At 58.3% G+C, this 25,807-nt stretch overlaps 1 protein-coding gene across 2 annotated transcripts in view; it reads left to right on the forward strand.

The window, feature by feature from the left end:
* Window positions 1-25,428, forward strand: part of PNKD (PNKD metallo-beta-lactamase domain containing) — a 92,109-nt gene extending 66,681 nt beyond the window's left edge. For both annotated transcript variants that reach the window (XM_004617143.2, XM_004617144.2), the window contains 8 exons: window positions 17,343-17,458; window positions 17,953-18,065; window positions 18,566-18,624; window positions 19,732-19,824; window positions 20,171-20,334; window positions 21,653-21,739; window positions 23,419-23,534; window positions 23,646-25,428. In XM_004617143.2, the coding sequence (XP_004617200.1) occupies window positions 17,343-17,458; window positions 17,953-18,065; window positions 18,566-18,624; window positions 19,732-19,824; window positions 20,171-20,334; window positions 21,653-21,739; window positions 23,419-23,534; window positions 23,646-23,813 (916 nt within the window). In that variant the 3' untranslated portion in view covers window positions 23,814-25,428. The remainder of the gene's footprint in view (window positions 1-17,342; window positions 17,459-17,952; window positions 18,066-18,565; window positions 18,625-19,731; window positions 19,825-20,170; window positions 20,335-21,652; window positions 21,740-23,418; window positions 23,535-23,645) is intronic.
* The last annotated feature ends 379 nt before the right edge of the window (window positions 25,429-25,807 follow it).

Here is a 25,807-nt window from a genome sequence, read left to right on the forward strand (position 1 = left end):
CTTGCACGCAGCTGACCCGGGTTCGATTCCCAGCATCCCTGAGCACCGCCAGGAGTAAGTCCTGAGCACAGAGCCAGGAGTAACCCCTGTGTATCGCCGGGTGTGACCGGAGAAATAAAAAAAAAAAAAAAGGCTAGGGTCTTCCTGTGTCACCAGCACCCCAGGGCACGGTGAGGCGCCCTTAGGCCCCAGGACACAGGGTCATTCCGAAGGTCACAGGTGCTTTCTGGCTCTCCTGCTCTTTCAGAAAACTGGGTTGGGGGCAATAGCACAGCAGGAAGGGTGTTCGTCTTGCATGTGGCTGGTCTGGGTTCAATTCCCGGCATCCCATATGGCCCCCAAGACCCACCACTAGTGCAGAGCCAAGGAGTAAGCCCTGAGCATTGACAGGTGTGGCAAAAAAAAAGAAAAAAAAATCAGAGAGCAGCACTTTGTTGCACAGAGGGAAACTGAGGCAGGGTAAGCGCCTGCCAGCAGCTGCTGTCCCTGGCCCAGATACCAGGCCGGGGGGCGGGGGGAGGGGGCAGTGACACCCCAGCCGGCCGCTTTGCTATTCTCAGCACCAGATTCTCTCCCTCTAGACTGCAAACCTGCCCGGCCCGGGGCCTAGTCTAGGGCGGCTCACCCCAGGGGATGGGCGAGAGAGAACAAAGGGCACAGCACGTGCCTTGCATGCCGCGGACCCAGGTTCCGTCCCCATACCGTACCTTGAGTCCCGCCAGGAGTAGACTTCTGAGCACAGAGCCAGGCGTCAGCCCTGAGCACCGCCAGGTGTGGCCCAGAAACCAACCAACCAGCCCAAAATTGGGGGGAGTCTCAGTCCCCCGGTCTCGATGGCACCCACAGAGCAAGGGGGGCCAAGGAGAGCGTTGCCTGGATGTTTAAAGGCGCCATCAAGCCACGAGGAGGGTTCTAGGAGAGGCAGGTGGACCCCTGGCCCCCAGAGAGCTCCGGCCAAATAGCTAGCTGCCGCGGGGCCTGCGAGGTAGGACAGTGGTTAGGGTATGTGCCTGGCGTGCTCCTGACCCGGGTCCACTCCCCCGGCCCCAGGCTGCCCCAGCACCGCCCATGAGCCTGCTGAGCACTGTAACTGCTCCCTGCCCTCAAAGACGAGTGGGAGCTGGTCAGGGCTCCCCAGGCAGTGCTCACGCCTATGGGGGTTGCACCCCATCTGTGTGCCCCCCTCTGCAGACCCCAACCCAATTGCTCCCCTGTCTCCCCCTGGAAAAAGAGAGCCACGGAGGGGGAGGAGCTGAGTAGAGAGATGCCTCCACCATCTCCAACAGGGCAGGGGCCGAGTTGCTGGTAAAGTGAGCAAGGGTAGGGTGGACCTGACTGGTCTGGTCTGCACCAGTTCCTGCCCGCCATGGACCCCAGCCAGCTCTTGCCCGCCATGGACCCGCCTCCTGCCCATCTCCCTCAGGCAGTCGTCACACTGTTGGGGGGGCTGGTGTGATAGTACAGCAGGCAGGCCACTTGCCTTGCATGCAGCCGACCCGGGTTCCGTTCCCAGCACTGCCTACGGTCTCCTGAGCCTGAGTGCAGAGCCAGGATTAGCCCTGAGCCCCGCCGAGTGTGACGCCCCAAACAGGGCCCGGGAGATAGTACAGTGGGTAGACTGCTCGCCTGGCACGAGGCTGACTTGGGTTCTGTCCCCGGCACCCCATATGGTACCCACCCACTGCAGTACCAATAGCCACCAGGAGTCATTCTTGAGCACAGGGCCAGGAGTTCCCCTTGAGCATCGCGTTATCCACGAACCTCCTCCCCCACCCCAAGAAAAACCCTCCAAAAAATAAAAATAAAAAAGGAAAGACAGAAACAAAAACCCCAAGACAAACAAAAGAATAGGCACTCGGCTAGCGTGTGGTCATAGCTGCCAGGTTCAAATCCTGGCACCACCAGAAGTGACTCCTGAGCACAGAACCGGGTTTTGGGGGGAGGGGCCCTGGCACTACTGGGTGGCCCAGAGGAAACCCTCCTGAGACCCCCTGATCTGCCCAGCGAGGGAGCGGGCCCCTGCCAGCCCGCTGTTCAGGGCGGTGGAACTCTCGGGCAGAAAGGAACTGATGGTTCTTCCGGAGGGAAAAAGGCAGATACTCCCTCAGTCTCATCTCCAACCCAGTTTTCTTTTTATCTTTTTTAATTATTGATTTATTTGTCTTGTTGGGGTCCTGGCAATGCTCACGACCATAGTAATTTTCTTTTTTTCCTCCCCCCATGACTCCCCCCGGGCGTCTTTATTTACAGACCATGGCTTACAGAGTTGTATGTGATGATTCGTTCCTGGCATTCAATATCCCAAGCTCAACCCCTCCACCACGGTCAGCTCCCCTCCACCATTAACCCACTTTCCTGACCACCCCTGAACCTGCCCCCCATAGCGGGCCCACAGTCATTTATTTTATTTTTATTTATTTATTCTTTTTGGGTCACACCCGGCGATGCTCAGGGCTCACTCCTGGCTCATGCACTCAGCATTACTCCTGGCGGTGCTTAGGGGACCCTTTGGGATGCTGGGGATCGAACCCGGGGTCAGCTGCTTGCAAAGCAAACGCCCTCCCCGCTGTGCTATCGCTCCAGCCTCCCTATAATTTATTTTATATTGCTTGCTAACACTAAATGGCTAACAGGATGATTCAAAAATATCTCCATAAGAGAAAGTTTGTGAAAATTGTTGCGTCTCACCCTGGGGACATTAAGTCCTGGTGTGAGGACTTCTACGCTGTTGCTCCAAGCTCAGCCTTCTGTGTCAATGTTTCCATTCGTCTGCTGAGATCGCTCGGCTTCTGTGCTACCGGGACAGTAGCCTTTGGAGAAGTTGCTCCAGAAAGTCCACAATATTTAACTGGGCAGAACTGCCGGAAGCATGAAGGCAGCTTTGGGGTGTGGGAGCGGCTGCCCCCCCCTTCTGAGATCTCAGCCGAAACCCGAGTCTCGATTTTCTAGGCTCATTGTCTGTCTCAGGGAAATCTCAGGCTTTCGGGAGTAGACGAGTAGTGACGTTGCGGAGTTTTATGAAGGCGGGAGGCGAGAGTCCCTAAGGGGCAGAGATTTACACACCCACTGAGATCAGCAGGGGCAGGAGACCCCGGGATGCGTCCCCAGTTGCCTGGGGAAACTGATTCCTTTGTCTGGGCCACTCAGTGTCTAGGGGTGTCAGAGAGGACTTTGGGCTCTGGTGGTCTTCACTCAGCCGTGTGTGTGTGTGTGTGTGTGTGTGTGAGCACACGTGCCATATCTGGGGGTCTCTTTATTCAGAGTCTGGGGGCAACCCCTCCCCCAAGCAGCGCTTAGAGAATTCTGGGGCCATACTGGCCATTCTCAGTCAACAGGGACAGAGTTTTATTTATTTATTTATTTATTTTGCTTTTCGGGTCACACCTGGTGATGCACAGGGGTCACTCCTGGCTCATGCACTCAGGAATCAATCACCCCTGGCGGTGCTCAAGGGACCATATGGGATGCTGGGATTCGAACCCAGATCGGCCGCGTGCAAGGCAAATGCCCTCCCCGCTGTGCTATCACTCCAGCCCCTATTTATTTATTTATTTATTATTTGGCTTTTTGAGTCACACCCGATGATGCTCAGGGGTTACTCCTGACTGCACTCAGGAATTGTTTCTGGCAGTCCACAGGGGGACCATATGGGAATGTCAAGGATCAAGCCCGGGTCGGCAGTCCACAGGGGGACCATATGGGAATGTCAAGGATCAAGCCCGGGTCGGCCGCATGCCAGGCAAACACCCTCCCCACAGTACTGTCACTCCAGCCCTTCAGGGCCCAGAGCTGGGCACTCGCTGCCCCAGCCCTACAGTGCTGCAGATCTCCTGGACTAGCTGGGGGGTGCCAGGGACCACCCCAGGGTCACACCCAGTGGTGCTCAGGGGGAGGTGGGTGCTCCAGGGCTGTACTGGGCAGTGCTGGGGACCGTGTGGTGCCAGGAACTGACCCTGGGTGGGCACGAGGTAGGCAGGCATCCATCCCATCTGCTGTCCTGTCCTCTGGACATGCAGTGAAAATCTGTTTATCTGGGGGGAGGGGCACACCCGGCCGTGCTCAGGACTTATCCCTGGCTCAGCTCTCGGAGATCATTCCCAGTATGGCTCGGGGGGCCCTGTGGGGTGCTGGGGATGGAACCTTGGTCAGCTACTTGCAGAGCAAGCACCTTGCCCGCTGCGTTCTCTCTCAGGCCCCAGGCCAGTGTGCCAGGGCCAGGGCTGGAGAGACTTCAGCAGGCTGACTCCCCAACACCCCATACCTGAGCCCCAAGCACAAGGCTAGGAGCACCACTGGGTGTGGCCCCTGACCCACAAAGAAACCAAAAAGTCTCTCTCTTTTATTTTAATGTAGGAGTACTGCTATTTACTCAGCTATTGATTAAGCTGATTGAATTGGGTATGAACTTCGCATTACTATTTATTTTTTATTTTTTAATTGGATATCCATGAATCTGTTCATAATTGTGTTTCAGTCATACAATGACCCAGCACCCATCCCTCCACCAGTGCACATTTCCCACCACCTCTGTTCCCTGTTTCCCTACCACCATCCCCCAACCCCCACCCACTACCCCCAGCCTCCCTCGATGGCAGGCACTTTCTCTCTCTGTCTCTGTCTCTGTCTCTGTCTCTCTGTCTCTCTCTCACTCTCTCCCCTTTTCCTTGTACGCATTATGGTGTGCAATACAGGTGCTAATAGGTTATGGTGTTTGTTCAGGGCATTTGGTATTTTTATCAGGATGGTAAGGCTAGAGTTAGCTTTTCAATTGGGTGGCAGCTTTGGGGTGTGGATGTGACTTCGGAGGCTTCCGGAAGTACAGGGAGGTGGGGGGAGGTAGCCCATCCCGACCCGAGGAAGCCTGGAGATTTCCATCACAAAACCCGCATACCAGAATTTTCAGCAGATTGTATCTTGACACCAACAAGTCTTCCCACGGCTTTCTTTCCCAGGCAGTTGGCTCTGGATCGGCCTTTGGGGCCCTGTCTCCTCTGGCCTGGAACCCAGGGCTGGCCACGAGATAAAGCCTTTTCAAATGAAATCTTCTCGTATTTGCCCAGAGACATGCAGTCCCCAACCCCCAACACCTGTCTGCCCTCCCCACTGGCTAAGGAACCCTGGATACTAGCTGACCCCCAGGCTGGGGACAGCACAGCCCCACCCCTGCCCTTGGGTCTGGGTGGCCAGCATTGCAGTGTGTGGAGAGGGGGGACCCGGGAAGCAGGTGGGTGAGAGGGAGGGGAGCAGGGCCAGAGGAAGCTGTCTCCTGGGTTCCGGACACCCACCCACCCACCCACCCACGGGCTTGTCCAGGGCCCCCCAGCCCCCACCCCTGGCTGGGGTCAGTTGCCCCGCTGCAGAGTGACCAGCACTGGACCCTTCGCCGGTCCCCATAAGGCCTATACCCCAGCCCCAGCCACTGTCCCGAGGGGACTCTGTGGGTTTAAGGTCTGGTGAGCTTGATGCTCCTGTGCCAGCCCTGGGCATCTCCCCGCGCCTCCTCTGACGGAGGGGGGCCCCTGGGAGAGTGGGGGAGGGGCTTGCTACTGGGATTTGGGCCCAGTGGGGGATGGTTCCTTTCCACGAAGCTGAGTCCTAAAGACTTCCTTTGAGAACCCCGAGGGATTTTTTTTTTTTTTTTTGCTTTTTGGGTCGCAACCGGTGATGCTCAGGGGTTACTCCTAGCTCTGCACTCAGGAATTACTCTTGGGGGACCATATGGGATGCTGGGAATTGAACCCAGGTCGACTGCATGCAACGCAAGCACCCTACCCGCTGTGCTATCGCTCCACACTTGGCGGGGCTCAGGGCCTACTCCTGGCTCTGTGCTCAGGAATCACTTCTGGCGGGGCGGGGGGGGGAAGGTTGGTCCTGTGTGTGCTGACCATCGAACCTGGTCAGCGGTCAGCCGTGGGCAAAGCCAGCGCCCTACCTGCGGTGCTATGCTCTGTGTTCGGAAACGTCAGCGAGCTGCTCGGGGCGTTCTGGAAAGAGGGTAGATAATAATGCCCTCCACCCTCAGGGCCGCAGCCTTCACCTCCGCTGAGCTCTCCTCAGGAGGGATGAGGTTCGTCCTCTGGCGTTTTGTCGAGGTGGAGGTTTTGGTGTCGAGCCACACCCAGGGGTGCTCGGGGCCCGTGGCCAGCTCTGTACTGAGAGGTGACTCCCAGCGGTGCCGTGGGTGGGGGCGTTGGCCAGACCTGCGCCTCCTGCGTGCTCGGCCCCGTGAGCTAAATCTCTAGCCCGGCCCTGGAGTCCTGTTGTTGTTTCCGTGTGTGGCAGGGCACGGGACCCAGGGCCTCCTGCACTGCAAGGTCTCTGCTCTCCCACTGAGTCACATTCCTGATCCGTGTTTTGGTGTTTGTAGCCACGGTTGTCCATTATGAGTCGGCTCTCTGGGTGTTGAGACCTGGTACCTGAGATGGTTCCCTTTTTTCCTGGCTGCATAGTTTTCCACGAGCCAGCCTGTGGTTTCATCTTCTTGGGGTGTACTGAGGGGTTTCTGCTGGTGGGTTCTTGTGAGGCAGCACTCAGATGTGCTTTTGGACTCGGTTTTTCAGAGGGTCCGACTTGCAGACACTCCCATCACAGACAATGCTTTAGTAACTTGATTTTTTTTTCCATTCTGCTCCTTTCCTTACTTATTCTTTCCCCCTTCCCTTCCTTTGTTCTTGTTACGATACGTGGTGTGGGGTGGGGGGGCGTTGGGGCTGCATTTGTGTTGCACACTCAGGGCTGTGGCCCAGCAGACATTGCCTGCCTGTTGTTGTTTGTTTCGTTTGGGGGCCACACTCGGCAATGCCCAGGGCTTCCTCCTGACTCTGTATTCAGGAATCTCTCCTGGAGGTGACCGGGGGACCACATGGGACGCCCGGCTGGCCGTGTGCAAGGCACGCGCGCCCTCCCCGCTGGACGCTCTGGCCCCAGACACCGCCTGCTTGTGCTACTGGGAGCACCGTCAGCATGTGCCTGGGGGCAGTGCCAGGGGTCTAACTCAGGGCCTCAGGCCTGCGACCCGGCCCCGGGCTCCAAGAATGTGCCAGGGGTTGGCAACTGGAGTGACAGCAGGAGAGCTAAGCAGAGGCGGGTGTGGAAAGGTCAGAGTCAGACCTCCTCAGGCCTGCCTTTGGGACTGAGCCCGGACGGCAGGGGCTGCAGTTGGGTGCCTTGGTCAAGGAGAGGGTTAAGTGGGTGCCCGGGTGGCTTACCAGAGGGTGACAGCCTTTCCCAGAAAGAGGCCGCAGTGGGAGGAGCTGCCAAGCAGTCGGGGACCCTGGCGATTGCGACAAGGCCAGCTGGAGGGAGGAGCTGGACGGGTGCCCGTCATTAACCGGGAGGGACAGGGCCACACAGCTCCAGCCCTGTGCCCCGGCCTCAGGCCTGTCCGCCCGGCCCTGCCAGCCCCAGAGCCAGACGGCACCACCCCCGATGCCCGCCCGCCTGGCCTCACCCCCACCCTGCTCCCCCGCCCTCTCCCCGTCCAGGCCCTGTCACAGGCCACCGTCCACGTGGCAGGCAGCTGAGCAGGCACTAAGAACGGGAAGTCCTGCATGTGCTTCCGCCTGGGTGCCTGGGAACCCTCCGCCACAGTGCTCTCCCCGCCCCCCAGCCGGGGCCCCTGCCCCCTGCCCCGTGCCCAGCCGTCTCTGGCACCCTGCAGCCCTCAGCGCTGACCACTCTCTCCTGGCAATGCCCAGATTCTTTTTTTTTTTTTGCATCTTTTTGGGTGACACCTAGCGATGCCCAGGGGTTCCTCCTGGCTCTGCACTCAGGAATTACTCCTGGCAGTGCTCGGGGGATCATATGGGATGCCAGGCTGGCCCTGTGCAAGGCAAACGCCCTCCCCGCTGTACTATCGCTCCGGCCCCTCCCCTGGGAACTCCCAGCACCCACCCCACGCCTGCCTGCCACCCACACGGGCAGCCTCCCCGCCTCTCTGCTGGGATGCTCCCTTCCCCCACCCCCCTCAACCCATGGCCCCTTTCCACGTCACATGACTTGCTGCTTGCCTGTGGCAGAGTCTTCTGGGCTGGCATGTGGTGGACCCTGATGACACGGGCAGGGCCCCTGTGCCCATTTATTGCCTGCCCCGTCACTAGCCCTGGCACCACATGAACCAGCAGCATCTCCTGAGCACCGCTAGGTGTGAACCAGAAACCACCCCCACCCCTGGGGCCCCTGGGAAAGATCTGCCCCCGTGGAGCCTGGCCTTGCTTGGTGGGGGGGGAGGGGACAGTCCACGCTGAGTATTGCAGCTCCCAAAGGGCAGGCAGGGACTTTGCCAGTCGGTGCCAAGGTGGAGAGTGTCGTGTTTGAGCAGCCGTGGGGGCCCCCCCGGGCCCCAGAAGGAGACAGGGCATCGCTGCCAGACACCCCCCCCACTCCAGGGCCCCAGCTGGATGCTGGGTCTCTTATCTGTCACTCCTCCGCGGCCGCTCAGTCCATGAGTCCTCGAGAAAGTGGGAGGCCCAGGCCTTGTCCTCAGTCACAAGGCGAGGAGGGGCGGGGTTCTGGGACTCTGCGCATTCCCCAGCGGGTGCTCAGGGCTTCCCAACTGAGTGCCCTGAGCCTGGCTGCAGGGGCTGTCCAGTGCTCAGGGATCTCTCCTGTCAGGGCTCCGGGGACCAGAGGAGGTGCCGAGGATCAAGCTAGCAAGAGCCTTAACAGCTGAACTATTCCTCCAGGCCCCGGTTTTATTTCATTGTTTGGTTCTTTGGACTGGAGCGATAGCACAGCGGGTAGGGCATTTGCCTTGCACGTGGCCGACCCAAGTTCGATTCCTCCGTCCCTCTCAGAGAGCCTGGCAAGCTACCAAGAGTATCCCGCCTGCACGGCAGAGCCTGGCAAGCTCCTCGTGGCATATTCGATATGCCAAGAACAGTTACAACAAGTCTCACAATGGAGACGTTACTGGTGCCCGCTCGAGCAAATTGATGAACAATGGGACGACAGTGCTACAGTGCTACAGTTTGGTTCTTGGGTTATGCCCAGTAAGTGGTTAGGACTTACTCCAATCTCTGTGCTCAGGGGTCACCAGTGAGGACCCAGGTTGGCCATATACAAGGCAAGCACCTTACCTGCTATACTGTCCCCCCAGTCCATGTGTGTGTGTACTAATTTTTTTTGGGGGGTGGGATGGGGAAAGGGCTTCCAAGTGGTGCTCAGGCGGCTGGGGGCCCCTGCTAGAGATTCTCAGCCAACAGGCTGGTAGTTCAATGTGAGGGTCCGAGGATATGGTGCTGATTTGGGGACCACGAGGTGCTGGACATCCACCCAGGGTGGCCAAATACAGACGTACCTTAACCCTTCAACTATCATTTCTCTTTCTAGTCTTATAGATCTTTTTAGTTGATTTTTTTTTTTTTTTGCTCCTTGGGTCACACCTGGCGATGCACAGGAGTTACTCCTGCTCTGCACTCAGGAATTACTCTTGGAGAGTAATTCGTGCTCAGGAGACCATATGGGATGCTGGGAATCGAACCTGGGTTAGCCGCGTGCAAGGCAAACGCCCTACCCGCTGTGCTCTCACTCCAGCCCCTTTAATTATTTTTATTCCTAATTTAAAAAAATATTTAGTCACCATGAAATGACAAAGTTATTTGCAATGGGGTTCCAGGCGTACAGTGCTTCAACATCCGTCCTTTCACCAGTGTCCACTTCCCTCCACCAGTGTCCCTACCCCCTGCCCACCATCTTTTCTAAAAATTGAATTTATAAAACGTCTTGGGGTAGGGGCATACCCAGCTGTGCTCAGGGCTTCCTCCTGGCTCTGCACTGAGGAATCACTCCTGGCAGGGCGCTGGGGCGCTGCAGAGTGCGGAGGGCAGGCCGGGCTCGGCCGCGCACGGGCAAGCGTCCTTCTCACTGTCCCATCACTCCAGCCCTGAAAGACTTTTCCTTTCGTTTCATGCGTCAGATCTGATGGTGATCAGGGGTCACTCCTGGCTGTGTTCAGGGACCACTCCTGGTGGGCTCGGGGGACCCTCTGGGATGCCTGGAAATCGAACTTGGGTTGGCAGCGTACATGGCAAGCCCCCTACCCACAATACTATTTCTCTTGCCTTTTATTTGGGGGGGGGCACACCCAGCTGTGTCAAGGGCTTAATCCTGCCTCTGCACTCAGGGACTATATAGGGTGCTGGGGATTAAACCCAGGTCGGCCTCTTTTAAGGCCAGCACGTTATCCGGTGTGTAATTGCTCCCGCCCCACAAGGCATGTGTTGATTTGGCTTACAGGAGTGTTTTGGGAGTACAGCTCCATGCCTTTTCAGATGTATGTCAGCACACCATGCCAAACCCAGAGGGCCAGTGTCCCTCTTTCCTCAGTCCTTCGGGACCCCCTCCCCGCCTCCCACTTCCTCTCTGGTAATCTAATTCCTCGGGTTTGTTTTTGTTTGACTTGGCCCCCTGCTTTTCCCCACATATAAATGAGGTCACGCTTAATTTGTCTTTCTCCTTCACACTTGTCCACTAATCTGTCCCCCATCCCGTTCCTTCAGTGGTGTCAAATAAAGGCCTCTTTTGTTCTTGGACCACACCCAGCGGTTATCAGGGGTCACTCCTGGCTCAGGAATCACTCCTGGCAGTGCTCAGGGGACCATGAGCACTCATGGGATGCCGGGGATCGAACCCGGGTCGGCCTCGAGTGAGGCCAACACACCCTACCCGCTGTACTATGGCTCCGGCCGTGTGCCCCATCCTCTTCATCTGCGTGTCCATCCGTGAGCCCTGGCTTGTTTCCAAGGCTTGGCTATCCGTACACATCACCGCCGTGACCTGATCACCGCCGTGACCCGGTGGGTGGCGGATGGTCTCTGCAAGTCGGGGACTTTGTATCATTCCGATAAATATCGCCCAGCGGAATGGCCAGACGCTGAGGTTATTTCTAGTCTTGGTATTTTCTTTTTTATTTTCCTTTTTGGGTCACACCCGGCGATGCACAGGTGACTCCTGACTCTGCACTCAGGAATTACTCCTGGCAGTGCTCAGGGGACCATATGGGATGCTGGGAATCGAACCCGGGTAGGCCGCGTGCGAGGCAAACGCCCTACCCGCTATGCTATCACTCCAGCCCCCTAGTCTTGGTATTTCCAGCAACTCCCATGCTATCTCCTGTGCCGGCCGCTCCCACTCACTCTAACTGCCGCGCTTTGACCTTTGACCTTTCCTCCGCATCCTTGCCTGCCCTTGCTGGCTCCTGCCTTTTTCACAGTAGCCGTTCTCCCGACACGAGGCAGTAAAACGCTCAGTGGCTGTGACTGGCCGTTTTCCTCATCCTCCTGTCAAGTGCTATCTGTGTTTTCTCTGGAGAAATGTCTGATGGCCAGAGAGATAGTCCGGGGAGTTAGATTTTTTTTTTTTTTGGTCAGACCCAGTGATGCTCAGGGGTTACCCCTGGCTCTGCACTTGGGAATCACTTCTGGCGGTGCTCAGGAGACCCTATGGGATGTCGAGGTGCAAACCTGGGTTGGCCGAGTGCAAGGCCAATGCCCTACCCGCTGTGCTATTGCTCTGGCCCCTAGCCTGGAGATTTAGGCATTGACCTTGCACACAGCTGACCCTGGGCACTATATGGTCTCCTGAGCCCTCTCAAGAGTGATCTCTGAGCACAGAGCCGAGAGTCAGCTCTGAACACCCTAGATATGGGCCCTTCCAAAAAACAAGAGCAAAAAATCCTCAAAAGATCGTCTACCCTTTTGGTGGGGGATGGAGTGTTGTTGGTCTATACTCGGATTTGTTCAGGGGTTGTTACTGGGCTCGGGTACCATTTGGTCCCAGGATTTAAACCAGGCCTCCTGTATGCAAGGCAAGTGCTCATCCCTTTTAACAGTACTCTCAGAACTCTATTTTTAAAAAATATATTTTATTTTACTTTATTTATTTATTTATTTATTTATTTTGGCTTTTTGGGTCACACCCGGCAATGCTCAGGGCTGACTCCTGGCTCTGCACTCAGGAATCACACCTGACGCTGCTCAGGGGACCATATGGGATGCTGGGAATCGAACCCGGGTCAACCGTGTGCAAGGCAAACGCCCCACCTGCTGTGCTATCGCTCCAGCCCCTTATTTTACTTTTTAATATCTTTATTGAATCGCTATAAAATAGAGCATTACAAAACTGTTCACGATTGGGTCTCAGTCACTTGTGTTCCAACACCCATCCCTCCCCCAGTGTAATTTCCCAGCACCAGAGTCCCCAGTTCCCCTCCCACCCACGCTTAACTGCCCCAGCCTGCCTCGATGGCAGGCAGCCCTTTTCTCCTCTCTCTCTCTCTCTCTCTCTCTCTCTCCCTTCGCTCTCTCTCTCCTCTCTCTCTCTCTCTCTCTCTCTCTCTCTCTCTCTCTCTCTCTCTCTCTTATTTGCGGCATTATGGTTTCAGTACAGATGCTTGGGAGGTGCTCATGCGTATCCCTCTTCCTACACTCAATACTCAGTTCTTGTCCAGAGTGATCATTTCCAGCTATTGTCTTACCGGGCCCTCCTCTATCTTAACTACCCTCCGCCCCCCTCGAGCCCCCCTTGCACATACTTGTGGTAATTTCCAACCACTGACCAACCCTCCTGGCCCCAGTTTTCCCTGGCCTTGGATATTAAATTCATACTATCATTTTTTTTTATATCCCACAAATGAACTGGCACTCTTTTTTTTTTTTTTTTTTTTTTGCTTTTTGGGTCACACCCAGCGATGCTCAGGGGTGTTACTCCTGGCTTTGCACTCAGGAGTTACTCCTGGCGGTGCTTGGGGGACCATATGGGATGCCGTGGATCGAACCCGGGTCGACCGCGTGCAAGGCAAACGCCCTACCCGCTGTGCTATCGCTCCGGTCCCGGCACTCTTATTTTTTTAACCAAGTTGGTTGTTTTTGCCACAGGACATCCTTTAACTAGTTCGGGCATTAACCCTTCGCTGGCCTTGCAAACGTCTTCTCCCATTCAATCACTCAGTAACACGTAGGTTATTTTTCATTTGATGGTGTTTTCTTTCAGTGTACAGGAACATTTTAGTTTGTTTCCTATTAATTTGTTTTTTGTCTTGTTTTGTTTCGGTTTCTGGTTTTGAGGCCCAACCCGGCTATGCTCAGGGGTTACTTTTGACTCTGCACTCAGGATTGTTCCCTGCAGTGCTTTGGGGGACCCTATGGCATATCGGGGATCAAACGTGGAACTGCTCTCCCCATTGAACTCTTGCTCCAGCCCCTAGTTCCTATTAATTTGTTTCTGCTTTTGCTGTTTGAGAGGAATCCCCCCAAAAATTCACAGAGGCCTATGTCAAGAAAATGTTTGTTTGTTTGTTTAATTTTTTTTTTCTTTTTGGATTACACCCGGCATTGCTCAGGGGTTATTCCTGGCTCTGCACTCAGGAATCACTCCTGGCAGTGCTCGGGGGACCATATGGGATGCTGGGGATCAAACCTGGATCAAACCTGCCACCAGGTTTGCAAGGCAAACGCCCTCCCCGCTGTTTTTTTTTTTAATTGTTTCCAGTCTAGCATTCAAGTCTAACTGTGTGTGTTGGGGGGGGGGTGCGAGATGAGAGGCACGCCTAACAATGCGTTTAACACACATTTCTTTCTTTCCTTATTCATTTATTCATTTTGCACTACCCCTGGTAGTCCTCAGAGGTGATTCTCAGCTCTGTGCTCAGCAGTCACTTTTGGCGGTGCTCCAGGGTCCACACATGGTGCCAGGCAGGGATCAAGCGGGGGTGGGGGGGGGTTGGCGTGTGCGAGGCAAGTGCCTTATCTTTCGCTGGCTCCTAAAACAATGTGTGTTTCACTGACTTCCAATTTCGAAAAATAAACATTACCTAAGGGAGTAAGCTCCCTTAGCGCTGACCCTTAGCCCTGTTTTATTTGACCTCTAACGTGACCACGTATTTATTGTCCCCCGGCCCCAGAGCACAGCCGGGCGGGCGTGGTGGGTGGGCCTGACTGCGTGTGGAGCCCCGAGGGTGCCAGGGAGCCCCGCTGAAGCGTGTCCAACCAGCAGACTCCCCAGTGGCAGCGACTGTGATGACAGGAGCGAGAGAGGGCTGTGAGAAGTGACTCAGAGAGGCTCGTGCTTTGCAATCCTGGGCACCGCAGGGTCCCCGAGTACTGCCCGGAGTCGCCCTCCAGCCCTGAGCTGGCCTTAGCCCCTGAGCACCGCCACATGTGGTTCCCCGCCCTCCCCCCGCAAAAAAAAATACCCCACAAAAAATGTCAAGGCGGGGGGGGGGGGGGCGGAGAGATAGTACAGTGGGTAGAGCACTTGCCTTGCATGTGGCCAACCGGGGTTCGATTCCTGGCATCCCCCGAGCCAGCCAGGAGTGATTCCTGAATGCAGAGGCGGAATTCCTGAGCACTGCTGGGTGTGGCCCCAAAACAAAAACAAAGCAACAAAAAAATGCGTCCAAATCTCCAATGGATACACGCCCCCCAGGCTTGCAGTGATGTGTCTTGAACCCCAGCATTGTTCCCCCCAGGCCCCCACAGAAACCTGCTTGTTCCCATCCAGCTGTTTGCAAAACACCCCCCTCCACCAGCACAGTAAATTCCAGCAGAGACCGAGGGGCTGAGGGCGGGGGATGTGGTCCGGCTGCTCGTGAGTCCCTGGGTTCGATCCCCAGCAGTGCGTATGGTCCCCCCAGCACCACCAGTGGATGTGCCCCCTTCTCCCAGTCCCCTCAAAAATGTTGATTCTAGGCAGCAATACAAGTACAGTGGGTAGGGTGTTTGCCTTGCATGCAGCTGACCCGGGTTCGATCTCCTGTACCTCATGTGATCCCCGCCACCCCCGCCCCAGTCCACCAGGAATGATCTCTGAGTGCAGAGCCAGGAGTAAGCCCTGAGCACCACCAGGTATGGCCCACAACAAAAGCCAAAACAAAACAACACAATGGTTGATTCTTTCAAGCCCTGGGCTTGGGGTGTCTGAAACCCTATCGATAACTGATAGGGTTTAACCTATCGGTAAATAGGGTTATTTACTGGTAACCCTATCGGTTATCCCTTCACGGATATGTGTTTTGTGCTCATCAGAACAAAACTAACTTGGGGCTGGAGTGATAGCACAGCGGGGAGGGCGTTTGCCTTGCACGTGGCCGACCCGGGTTTGATTCCCAGCATCCCATAGGGTCCCCTGAGCACGGCCAGGGTTAATTCCTGAGTGCAGAGCCAGGAGTAACCCCTGAGCATCGCCGGGTGTGACCCAAAAAGCAAAAAAAATCCTAACTATTTCACTTCATTCTGTGTGTGTGTGTGTGTGTGTGTGTGAGAGAGAGAGAGAGAGAGAGAGAGAGAGAGACAGAGACAGAGACAGAGACAGAGACAGAGACAGAGACAGAGACAGAAACAGGAGAGACAGAAAGGAAAGAAGAGAGAGGGGAAGAGAGAAAAGAGACAGAGGGGGGGAGGGAGAGAGAGAGAGGGAGGCAGGTATGGAACCCTCGCCTTCGTCCATTACCTCTGAGCTCCATCCCTGGCCCTCTTCTCCCACCTTGACCCCTGCTGCTCCTGCGTGCTCTCTGCCTCCCACTCGCTGATGGATGGGAGGGGACAGACAGAAAGGACAGGGTGGTCCCTGGTTCCCTTTCCTCCTGCGTGTTTGTTTTGTTTCATTTTGTTTGTTCTGGGCTCACATCCGGCCGTGCTCGGGGCTGACTCCTGGTGGGGCAGGAGGGAAGAGGGATGAGGGGCCCTATGCTGGGATCCGAAGGACGTGGGTGGTGTGCAGGCACGTGCCTTAACTTCCCCCCCATCTTCCCCGCCCAGCCCCACCTCCCACTATCTCTGAGGCTCCCCTACTGGTCTCTTTTGTTTTCAGTGAAAAAATTTCACTTGTGCCAAACTAACTTGGCACCTCCCCGCTTCCCTTCCCTGTTGGTGCTGCCACAGTGGGGGTTGGTGTCCCACACATTTGGCTGCGGTGCTGTCCCGCTGTCTCCCCAAGGTCTGCACACCTTTACTTGCAGGACTTGGCCCTCAACCCTGGTGGCACTCTTAGAAGGGGCTCACAGGTTTCTGTGTGTGTGTTGTTTGGTTTGGGTTACACCCAGCGATGCTGGGGGGTGGGGGGGGCGTTAACACCTGGCTTTTCACTCAGGATGCACTCTGGCGGGGTTGGGGTCCTAGATCTAACCCAGGTCGGCGGCGTGGAAGGCAAGCACTGTATCCTACACACTGTGCTATCGCTCGGGCCTCGCTCGCTTGCCCATACACCTGCACACCAGGGGTCCCATTCCCAGCGGGCACACTGGCAAGTCTTTTTAAATTGCTGGCGTTCTCCCAGCCCCCGCCCCCCCCCTTGTGCTCTGCCAGAAATCGCTTTCACACGGGCAGTGGAAGCCGACTCCACCTACAAGGCGAGGGTTAAAGATAAGGCCAGAGGCATTTCTAGAGGATGAGCACAGATCCTGGAGGGCAGGGGCCTGCCCCCCACGACAGTTGGGGGGCCACCCCAGCAGCATCTGTGCACTGGTGTTCTGGCTGGAGGGCGGTGCCTCGCAAACTTCCTCCACGTCCCCCCACCCCTGTCCGGGTTGTTGCCCCAGGGCCTGGCATGGTGGCAGGAGGAGGCGGGGAGGAATGTGGTTCACAGATCCAAATAGAACTTTCCAGTCACACACACACACACACACACACACACACACACACACCAGCCCTGTGCACTGTAGCCTCTGAGCCTGGCCTCCTGTTTCCTGGGTCCTCAGGCTTTTCCAAGTGGTGGTCCTGGGCAGCAGCATCCTGTCCCTTGGGGCTAGTCAGAAATGTCAGTTCCCGGTCAGTGGGTAGGGTGTTTGCCTTGCATGCGGCCCACCTGGATTCGATCCCCAGCATTCCATATGGTCCCCTGGGCACCGCCAGCAGAAATTCTTGAGCGAAAGAGTCTGAACATGCCAGGTGTGGCCCCAAAGCAAAAACAAACAACAAAAAAACGTTCCACGGGAGCCCGGATTTATTCCCGTAAGGTGCTTGCTTTGCATGCAGCTCACCGGGGTTTGGTCCACGGTATCCCATTCCATCCCATCCCTGAGCACAGAGCCAGGAGTAACCCCTGAGCATCGCCACTTGTGGCCTCAAAACCAAAAAGTCAGTTCCCAGGCCGAGACCGGCTGAGAGGCAAACACCGGGGCTGGGACCCGGCATCCCTGTCGAAGTCCTCGTCGCCGCCACGCTTTGAGTCCTGTGTCCCCTCCCTCCGACCCCCGCGGGCCCCCAGCTCGGGTTGGGGGGTGGTGCCTGTCGCCTGAGCAAACGGGTTTGTAGGCGCACACACTGTAAGAGCTGGGGAAAGGGGGTGCGGGGGCGTGGCGCCGCGTCGGGGCGGCCGGGCTGAACGGAGACCCCGTCCCCCTGCAGGTACAGCCTGTACACGCGCACCTGGCTCGGGTACCTCTTCTACCGCCAGCAGCTGCGCCGAGCCCGGAACCGCTACCCCAAGGGCCACTCCAGGACCCAGCCCCGCCTCTTCAACGGTGAGCCCCGCCCCCACACGGCCCCGCCTCTTTGATGGTCAGCCACGCCCCAGTCCCACTTTCTCAATGGTCAACCCCCCCTAGCCCCGCCTCTTCCATGGTAAGCCCCACCCTCCCCACCTCTTCATTGGTCCGTTTTGCCCCATTTTTTCAACGATCGGCCATGCCCCAGCCCCACCTCCGCAATGGTCATCCCCTCCCCGGCCCCGCCTCTACCATGGTAAGCCCCGCCCTCCCCGCATCTTCATTGGTCAACCCCGCCCCACCTTTAGCACCGCCCTTTTAATGATCAGCCACGCCCCATCACATCTCCTCAGTAGTCAGCCCCACCCCAACCCCGCCTCTTTGGCGGTAAGCCCCGCCCTCCAGGCCTCTTCATTGGTCAGCCCCGCCCCCATCCCGCCCCTCTTCTTCGGGGATCAGCCTCGCCCCACTACCTGCCCCTTTCCTGCACTGGGCCCTCTGGACCCCTCCACCCTGTCTCTGTCCCCCAGGAGTGAAGGTGCTTCCCATCCCCGTCCTCTCGGACAACTACAGCTACCTCATCATCGACACCCAGGCCCGGCTGGCTGTGGCTGTGGACCCCTCCGACCCTCAAGCCGTGCAGGTAAGGGCGCAGACGACGACAGGGTCAGGTGCCCTGTCATCTTGGATACTGGCAGCTTCTGCTGGCAAGGGTGGACTGACCCTGATCCCGACGCCTAGGGGAGGTGCTCCTTTCACTGCAGTAGAGCACAGTGCCCCTCTGGATCCAGCAAGGGCCAGGGGGAGTGAGGGTCAGGGCATGACTGGAGAGAGGGGAGAGTGGGCGTGGGGTGTGACTTTCCTCTGGGCCCCCCTCTTTCTCCTCCCTCCATCGGACTCCCTCCTTCTTTCTCTCCCGTCCTATTTCTCCGCATGTGCAAGGGCAGCCTTCCTCTGCCCTAGAGCATGTGGGGTCAGCCCATGGGGGCCTCCTTTCCTTCCTCCCTGCTCCCAGCTCTCCCCTCAGACCCCCCTGGCTGTCCCCTCCCTCTCCCTCTCTCAGGGAGGGCTCCCATTCTCTGCTTCCTCCTCCCCCTGCATCCTGCCCCCTGCCCACACACTCACTGCCTCCTCTCTCCTCAGGCTTCCATTGAAAAGGAGGGCGTTAACCTGGTTGCCATTCTCTGCACCCACAAGCACTGGTAAGGGGGTGCAGTGGGGAAGTCTGAGTGGAGAAGGTCTCCCCTAGCTACCCGTGCCCTGGCCACTTTGCCCGGGACTCAGTGGGAGATAAGCGGGGTTGGGGGCAGGAAGTCCAGGTGGGGGCTGCCCCCTGCCTCCTGAGTTACCTGGGGAGGAGGCGGAGGGAGGGGCTGGTTTCAGAGGCAGCACAGATTAGACTAGAGGCCTGTGTGCCCCCCAAAAATGAGACCCACCAAATCCGGACTTGCCTAGCAGGAAGTGCCCATGGTGATGGTGTTTGGGCCAGAGTGAGCGGCTGGAGGGAAGGGGGCTCCAGGAGGTCAGGGTGGGGGCTGGTAGGGGTCACAGGGTCAGGGCGAAGTGATGGTTGGTGGGGTCTCAGGATCAGGGTGGTGGCAGGTGGGGGTTCACGGGATAAGGGCGAGGTGGCAGGTGGGGGTTCACGGGATAAGGGCGAGGTGGCAGGTGGGGGTTCACGGGATCAGGGTGAGGTGGCAGGTGGGGGTTCACGGGATCAGGGTGAAGTGGCAGGTGGGGGTTCATGGGATCAGGGTGAAGTGGCAGGTGGGGGTTTATGGGATCAGGGTGAGGTGGCAGGTGGGGGTTCACGGGTCAGGGTGAGGTGGCAGGTGGGGGTTCACAGGATCAGGGTGAGGTGGCAGGTGGGGGTTCATGAGATCAGGGTGAGGGGGCAGGTGGGGGTTCACGGGATCAGGATGAGGGGACAGGTGGGGGTTCACGGGATCAGGGTGAGGTGGCGGGTGGGGGTTCACAGGATCAGGGTGAGGTGGCGGGTGGGGGTTCACGGGATCAGGGTGAGGTGGCGGGTGGGGGTTCAGGGGATCAGGGTGAGGTGGTGGTGGGGGTCAGGGGAGGGACTAGAGGTTGGCAGCCCTGGCGTGAATTGGGGGACATCATTTGTCCTGGTGAAAGGGTGGGAGAGGAAGGTGACGTGTGGGGGTCAATACAGGAGAACCACTTGAACAAAGGCTTAGAGCCTGCCCCCCCCCCCCCGCTAGAAGGTGGACCCAGCCCAAGGCCTGGAGGCCCCCCGGGACAGCAGCCGACCTCCGACCTCAGCCCTGCCTGTCTCTGTTGCCCTCCAGGGACCACAGCGGCGGGAACCGCGACCTCAGCCGGCGGCACCAGGACTGTCGTGTGTACGGGAGCCCCCAGGACGGCATTCCCTACCTCACCCAGTGAGTGCCTGGCCCGCCGGCGCGGTCTCTGCCCACCTGCAGTCCAGCCTTGTGGACGCCCTTCCGCTCCTAGATCACAGCCCAGCCATGGACTCCGGACTCATGGCTGCCCGCCCCCAGCTGACTCAGCCTGGCTCCCCAGAGGGGGAGAGGGAGTGTTTGGATCTGAACCCTGGGCCTGGGGCTGGGGGGAGGGGGTGTCCTCTTGCTCTCTCCTCTCTCCCTCCTTCCATCTCCTGCCAGTCACCCAGCCCTGGCCCAGGGGTGGGGTGGGGCGGGGGGACACAAGGATCAGCCTGGCCGGAGTCTAGAACCTTCTCTTCCCTCTTGCTGCCTTGGCCCTCAGTCCCTTGTGTCATCAAGATGTGGTCAGTGTGGGACGACTCCAGATCCGGGCTCTGGCCACCCCCGGCCACACGCAAGGGCATCTGGTCTACCTGCTGGACGGGGAGCCCTACAAGGGGCCCTCCTGCCTCTTCTCAGGCGACCTGCTCTTCCTCTCTGGCTGTGGTGAGTTTCCTTAGAGGGGCAGAAGGGGGTGTCGGGACAGCTTCCCTCCCGCCAGAGCAGCAACCCGTCCTCAGCACGATGTTTCCGAGCAGTTACTCTCCCCTCGGTTACCCCTGTTTTTCCCACGGGATGCCTGTGACCAACACCCAGGGCACACAGCTGGGGCACACGAGTGGAACCTGCTTTCCTGATCTAGTGACTGGCAGGGTCCAGTAACAAAAGAGGGAGAACCTTGGGCCAGAGAGAGGACCGTGGGTCAGGTGCCTTGGCCTTGTGTGTGGCCGACCCTGCTTCAGTCCGTGGCACCCCATATGGTCCCCTGGACTCCTCCAGGCGAGATCCCTGAGCACAGAGCCAGGAGTAAGCCCTGGAGTCGGGAGCACCACCGACCGTGGCTCACAAACACAACCAAACAATGTGGAGAATGTGGAGGAGATACGGCTCGGTGGGCAGGGTGCAGACCCCTGGGGCCAGGCTTCATACGTGGCCCCCCCCCGACAGAACAGAACAGAGGGCTCTGAGTGAGAAGGGAGAGTCCAGGTCCCAAGGTGCATGGGTCACACACAAGCACAAACACACACATGCACACACACGCACACACAAGCACAAGCACACATGCACAGATAAGCACACTCACATGCACACTCACACAAGCACTCACACACATGCATGCACACTCACAGAAGCATACACACAAGCACTCACGTACACACATGCACACTCATGCACACATGCAAACACACACACACTCACACATACACACAAGCACACATGTACAGTTACATGCACACACAAGCATACACATGCACATGCACACACATGCCCACAAAGCATACACATGCACACACACGCAAGCACACATGTACTCAAGCACACACATGCACATGCACACATACACACAAGCACACATGTACAGTTATATGCACACACAAGCATGCACACACATGCACACAAAGCATACACACACGCAAGCACATATGTACTCAAAAACACACACATGCACACGCACGCACACACGCAAACACACATGTACACACATGCACAGCAGCACAGGGAGGGAGGAGGTGATGTGTGGAAAAGACCAAGAGCTCAGGTGCTCAGAGGCCACCTGCAGGCTCCACGCCTGCCTTCAGGAGTGTGTCCAGTGGAGGCCTTCCGAGGGTCAGCGGGATTGGGGGATGGACCCAGCCCCCTCGGGAAGTAAGACGCGTGGGAGCCGCTCTGCGAGGACCATGCGTGGGGGCCAGCAGCCAGCCAGCGCCCACCAGCTGTTCTTCCCCCGCCCCTCTGACCTTGCGCCTTGTATCACACCCTGCAGGACGGACCTTTGAGGGCACGGCGGAGACCATGCTGAGCTCGCTGGACACTGTGCTGGGACTAGGGGATGACACGCTCCTGTGGCCTGGTAAAGTCCCCTCCCCTTGCCCAGCCCCGCCCCTCCCCTGCCCCGACCCTCCCCAAGCCCCGCCTCCTTCTCTTGCTGGCCCTCATGTGGGTGACAAATCCTCGCCTTGGGTGCCCCAGAGCCCTCTGCAAGAGCACACTCTCACCAAGGGCCCGCGGGTCAGAGCTTCCCTTCGCGCTGGGTACCCTCTAAGCCCTCCCTTACCGCCGCGTTGCTCAGTGAGCACAGCAGCTTTAAACCAGAGCCACGTCTCAAGACGCATTTGATCACAGGCTGGCCCAGTCGGTCGCAAAGCACTCGGCATATTGTGGGTCACAAACACATCGCCAGACATCTGATCAACAGCCAGAAACCCATCTTTTTTTTCTTTTTTCTTTTTATTTCCTTTTGGTCTATACCAGGCAATGCACAGGAGTTACTCAGGAATCACTCCTGGTGGTGCTCGGGGGACCCTATGGGATGCTGGGGATCCAACCCTCATTGGCCGAGTGCAAGTCAAATACCCTCTCCACAATACTATCGCTCCTGTCCCCAGAAACGCTTCTAATATTGGACCCACATTCATATTCATTCATTCATCCATTCATTCATTTTTCAGCCTGCTTCTAACAGGAGCTGCAGGTGGACAAAATCAGTTCTGGGGACTCGGGGTGAGGTGGGGTCCAATGTTGAGCAGGAAGGGGCTGTTGAGGATGGCTCGGACAAGATCTCCCTCCCTGCCTCCCCCAGAGCCTGCCCTGCCCGCTTTGGGAGGTGGGAGGGGAGCTACGGGGAGAAAAACCCACATTCTGACACTGCTGGCGCTGCTCGGAGTGTGGACCCTGCTGGACCTCCTGGGACAGAGTGGCAGGCAGCAGATGATGTTGTCTGGGATTGCATGCTGACTCCTTCTCGCCTCTGCATCTCACGCGCTATCCTGGCCAGCCCGCGCAAGGCTGGGAGGGATGCTGCAAGCTCCGTCTGAGTCGGTCGCCCACACAGCTCCCGTCCATGCAGTGGAGCTGGGAGCTCAGTACTCCGGCCTTCTCCAACCCAGAGCATGCAGGGGCCGGAGCGATAGCACAGGGGGTAGGGCGTTTGCCTTGCATGCGGCCGACCCGGGTTCAATCCTCGGCATCCCATATGGTCCTCCAAGCACCGCCAGGAGTAATTCCTGAGTGCAAAGCCAGGAGTAGCCCCTGAGCATCGCTGGGTGTGACCCAAAAAGAAAAAAAAAAAACCCAGAGCATGCAAACACGGCCTCACGCCACACACAGGCCCATATACATGTCCGCAAACATACTGCCCACAGTCCCATGTGCACACCCACACACAGATCCACCCACACGTCCACACACCCGTCCACACGGAGTGCGGTACTTGATCATGCTCTTTAAAGGGCTCCGTGCTCAGGCGGTCATTGCTTCTCCACCTGCCAGGTGAGCCCGCTGGGGCCACAGGTGCTAGGTAGGGCCCGCCCACGCCCGTCCACCAGCACCCCTGGGTCACCCCTGCCTCCTCCTTCCCGGTGCCCGGATTCCAGAAGCAGCTCAGCAGCGGGGGCGGGGGCGTTCCGGAAGCGCTGCCCTTCTCCCTGGTGGTCAGGCCCGCGCAGAGCCCTGGGAGCAGGGATGGGGTGTATGTGTGTGTTGGGGGGATGAGTGTTTCCGACCGCCTCGCCCCCTCCCCCCTGCCCTTAGGTCACGAGTATGCGGAGGAGAACCTGGGCTTTGCGGGCGTGGTGGAGCCCGAGAATCTGGCCCGGGAGCGGAAGATGCAGTGGGTGCAGCGGCAGCGGATGGAGCGCAGGAGCACGGTGCGCGTGGGGAGGGGGCCCTGGGGGGAGGCCCCTGAGGGGAGCGGGGCGGCCCCGGGCCTCCCAGGGAGGACGCCCCCACCAAGCCCGGCCCGTCTCTTCTCCCCGCAGTGCCCGTCCACCCTGGGCGAGGAGCGCTCCTACAACCCGTTCCTGCGGACGCACTGCCTGGTGCTGCAGGAGGCCCTGGGCCCCGGCGGCCCCGGGGACGACGGCTACTCCCGGGCCGAGCTCCTGGAGAAGCTGCGCCGGCTGAAGGACCTGCACAAGAGCAAGTGACGCCCCGCGGCTCCCAGCGCCCACCGCCCCGCCCCGCCCCCGCCCCCACACCTGCCCACGCCCACGCCCACACCCACACCCACACCCATATCTTTCTCACTGCGCCAACCGCCACCTCCACGGGCGACCCTTCCCGACACCGCGCAGGGGCTGAGAGGGAGGAGGTGATGGGGACCCGGGGCCGATGGAAGGTGTGGAGGCTCCAGGAGCGAGGCCTGGTTAGCCTGGGTGAGAGGAAAGGAGGGTCCTCAAGACACCCCCAGGAAGTGACACCCCCGCCCCCAGCACCACCACCACCTCCCTTCCCCATCCCGGCCGATCGGACCCACAGAGGGTCCCTCTCACCCCCTCCTCCCATCCAAAGAAACACAGGCCCCCCCCACAAAGTGGCCCGGGATGTGGGTTGGTCAGAGAGGGTCTCCCTCGCGGAGGTCCTGTTGGACAGGGGCGTCTGAGGACGCCCCTCCAGCCCTGAAGATGGGGGGTCTCGTCCTGAGGGAACCCAGACCTCAGTGTGAGGAGACCCCGGAGGCCGGGAGGCGCAGCCCCTCTATGCCATGGTCCCATGCATCCCCTCGCAGTGGGCCCGGGCCTGCCCGTGGCCTCTGCCCCTGCCCTGGGCCCGGACGGCCCATCGCTCCCAGGGGAGAGAGTGCCACCACTGGCCTCAGCCCGCTGGCTGCTCCTTCGCCCCTCAGCCCCGGAGCTGCTAACGCCTGCCTCCTCCTCAGCCCCCGCCCTGCTCACGTGGTAAAGACATTCATCTGGCCCTTAGCAGTTTGCCAAGAACATTCCCACGCAGCCCTCACCTGGTCCGTGGTCCCATCCTGGCTTGGACAGGGAAGCTTGGGGAGGGTGGTGGTCATCCTGGGTCCCTGTGAGTGGAAGATCCCAGGGTCCCGGGCTCAGCCCTCCCTCAGCTCAGTTTCTCCCCCAGACTCCCCCCCCCCCAGGTTCTAGAGGGTTCCAGAGGGTTCTAGAAGCTTCCAGAGGCTTCCACCAAAAGGAACCCTGGGAACCCCCATCCATTATACCTGGGGCCAACCAGGAGCTTTCTCTCCCTGGAGCCCCACCATCCCACAAGCTCTGATCACCTCTGGCGAGGCTCCAAGATGAACCCTGACCTGTCCACCCTCATCTTCCTCTCCTGCCTCTGCCCCCTTGAGCACAGCCTCTGGCACCAACTCTAGCAATACCGTCAGACTAGTTAGATCCCAGCCTTCCCCGGACCCGCCCTCCTGCCTCTGTGCCTTCGCTCCCGCTCCCTCCAGACTGGAATGCCTTTCCCTGCTCCTCCCGCCCGGTCTGCCTGGCAAAACCCCATTCCATCTCTTGACAACCCCCTCCAAGGCGCCTTCCTCCGGGAAGCCGGCCCTCATGCCCCCCTCCCCATCCAGGCTACCTCCGCTCTTTGTAAATGCTTCTTCTCCCGGGACCCCCTTCACACTGTATTTTACTGTTTACACGTTTGTCCGTCTCTCCCCTTCTAGACTGTGAACCCTACAGGGCATGGACTGTATCTTATGCATCTCTGTATTTCCGCGCCTAGCACGGTGCCTGGAACACAGTAGGCGCTCAATAAATGTTCAATAAACGAATGAATGATTTCACCGAAGCTTGGGTGCTCAGTGGGCCTGTGTTTTCTCACTGGTTCTGCCTCCCTCTCTGGGTTCCAGGTCCCCTGACATGAAGTTTCTGTTCTGTGCCAGAAACAGCACCACGACGACCTCCTGACCTCCTGGGGCCCGTGCACATTTATCCTGGGGTCTCCGCCTGCTCCTTCCATGTTTCTCAGAGCTTGAGGTGCTCAGGGACCATGGACAGTTGTATCTGATTCCAGCCCCGTGGTGAATTACACTTCAGTAGCACTAGCGCAGGCTAGTAGGCTAGCTCTCTCGCTTTCTCTCTCTCTCTCTCTCTCTCTCTCTCTCTCGCTCGCTCTCTCCCTTAAATATAAGAGTACTGCTATTTATTCAGCCACTGATTAAACTGAT

The sequence above is a fragment of the Sorex araneus genome, chromosome X (assembly GCF_027595985.1).
Source record: "Sorex araneus isolate mSorAra2 chromosome X, mSorAra2.pri, whole genome shotgun sequence".
NCBI lineage: Eukaryota > Metazoa > Chordata > Mammalia > Eulipotyphla > Soricidae > Sorex > Sorex araneus.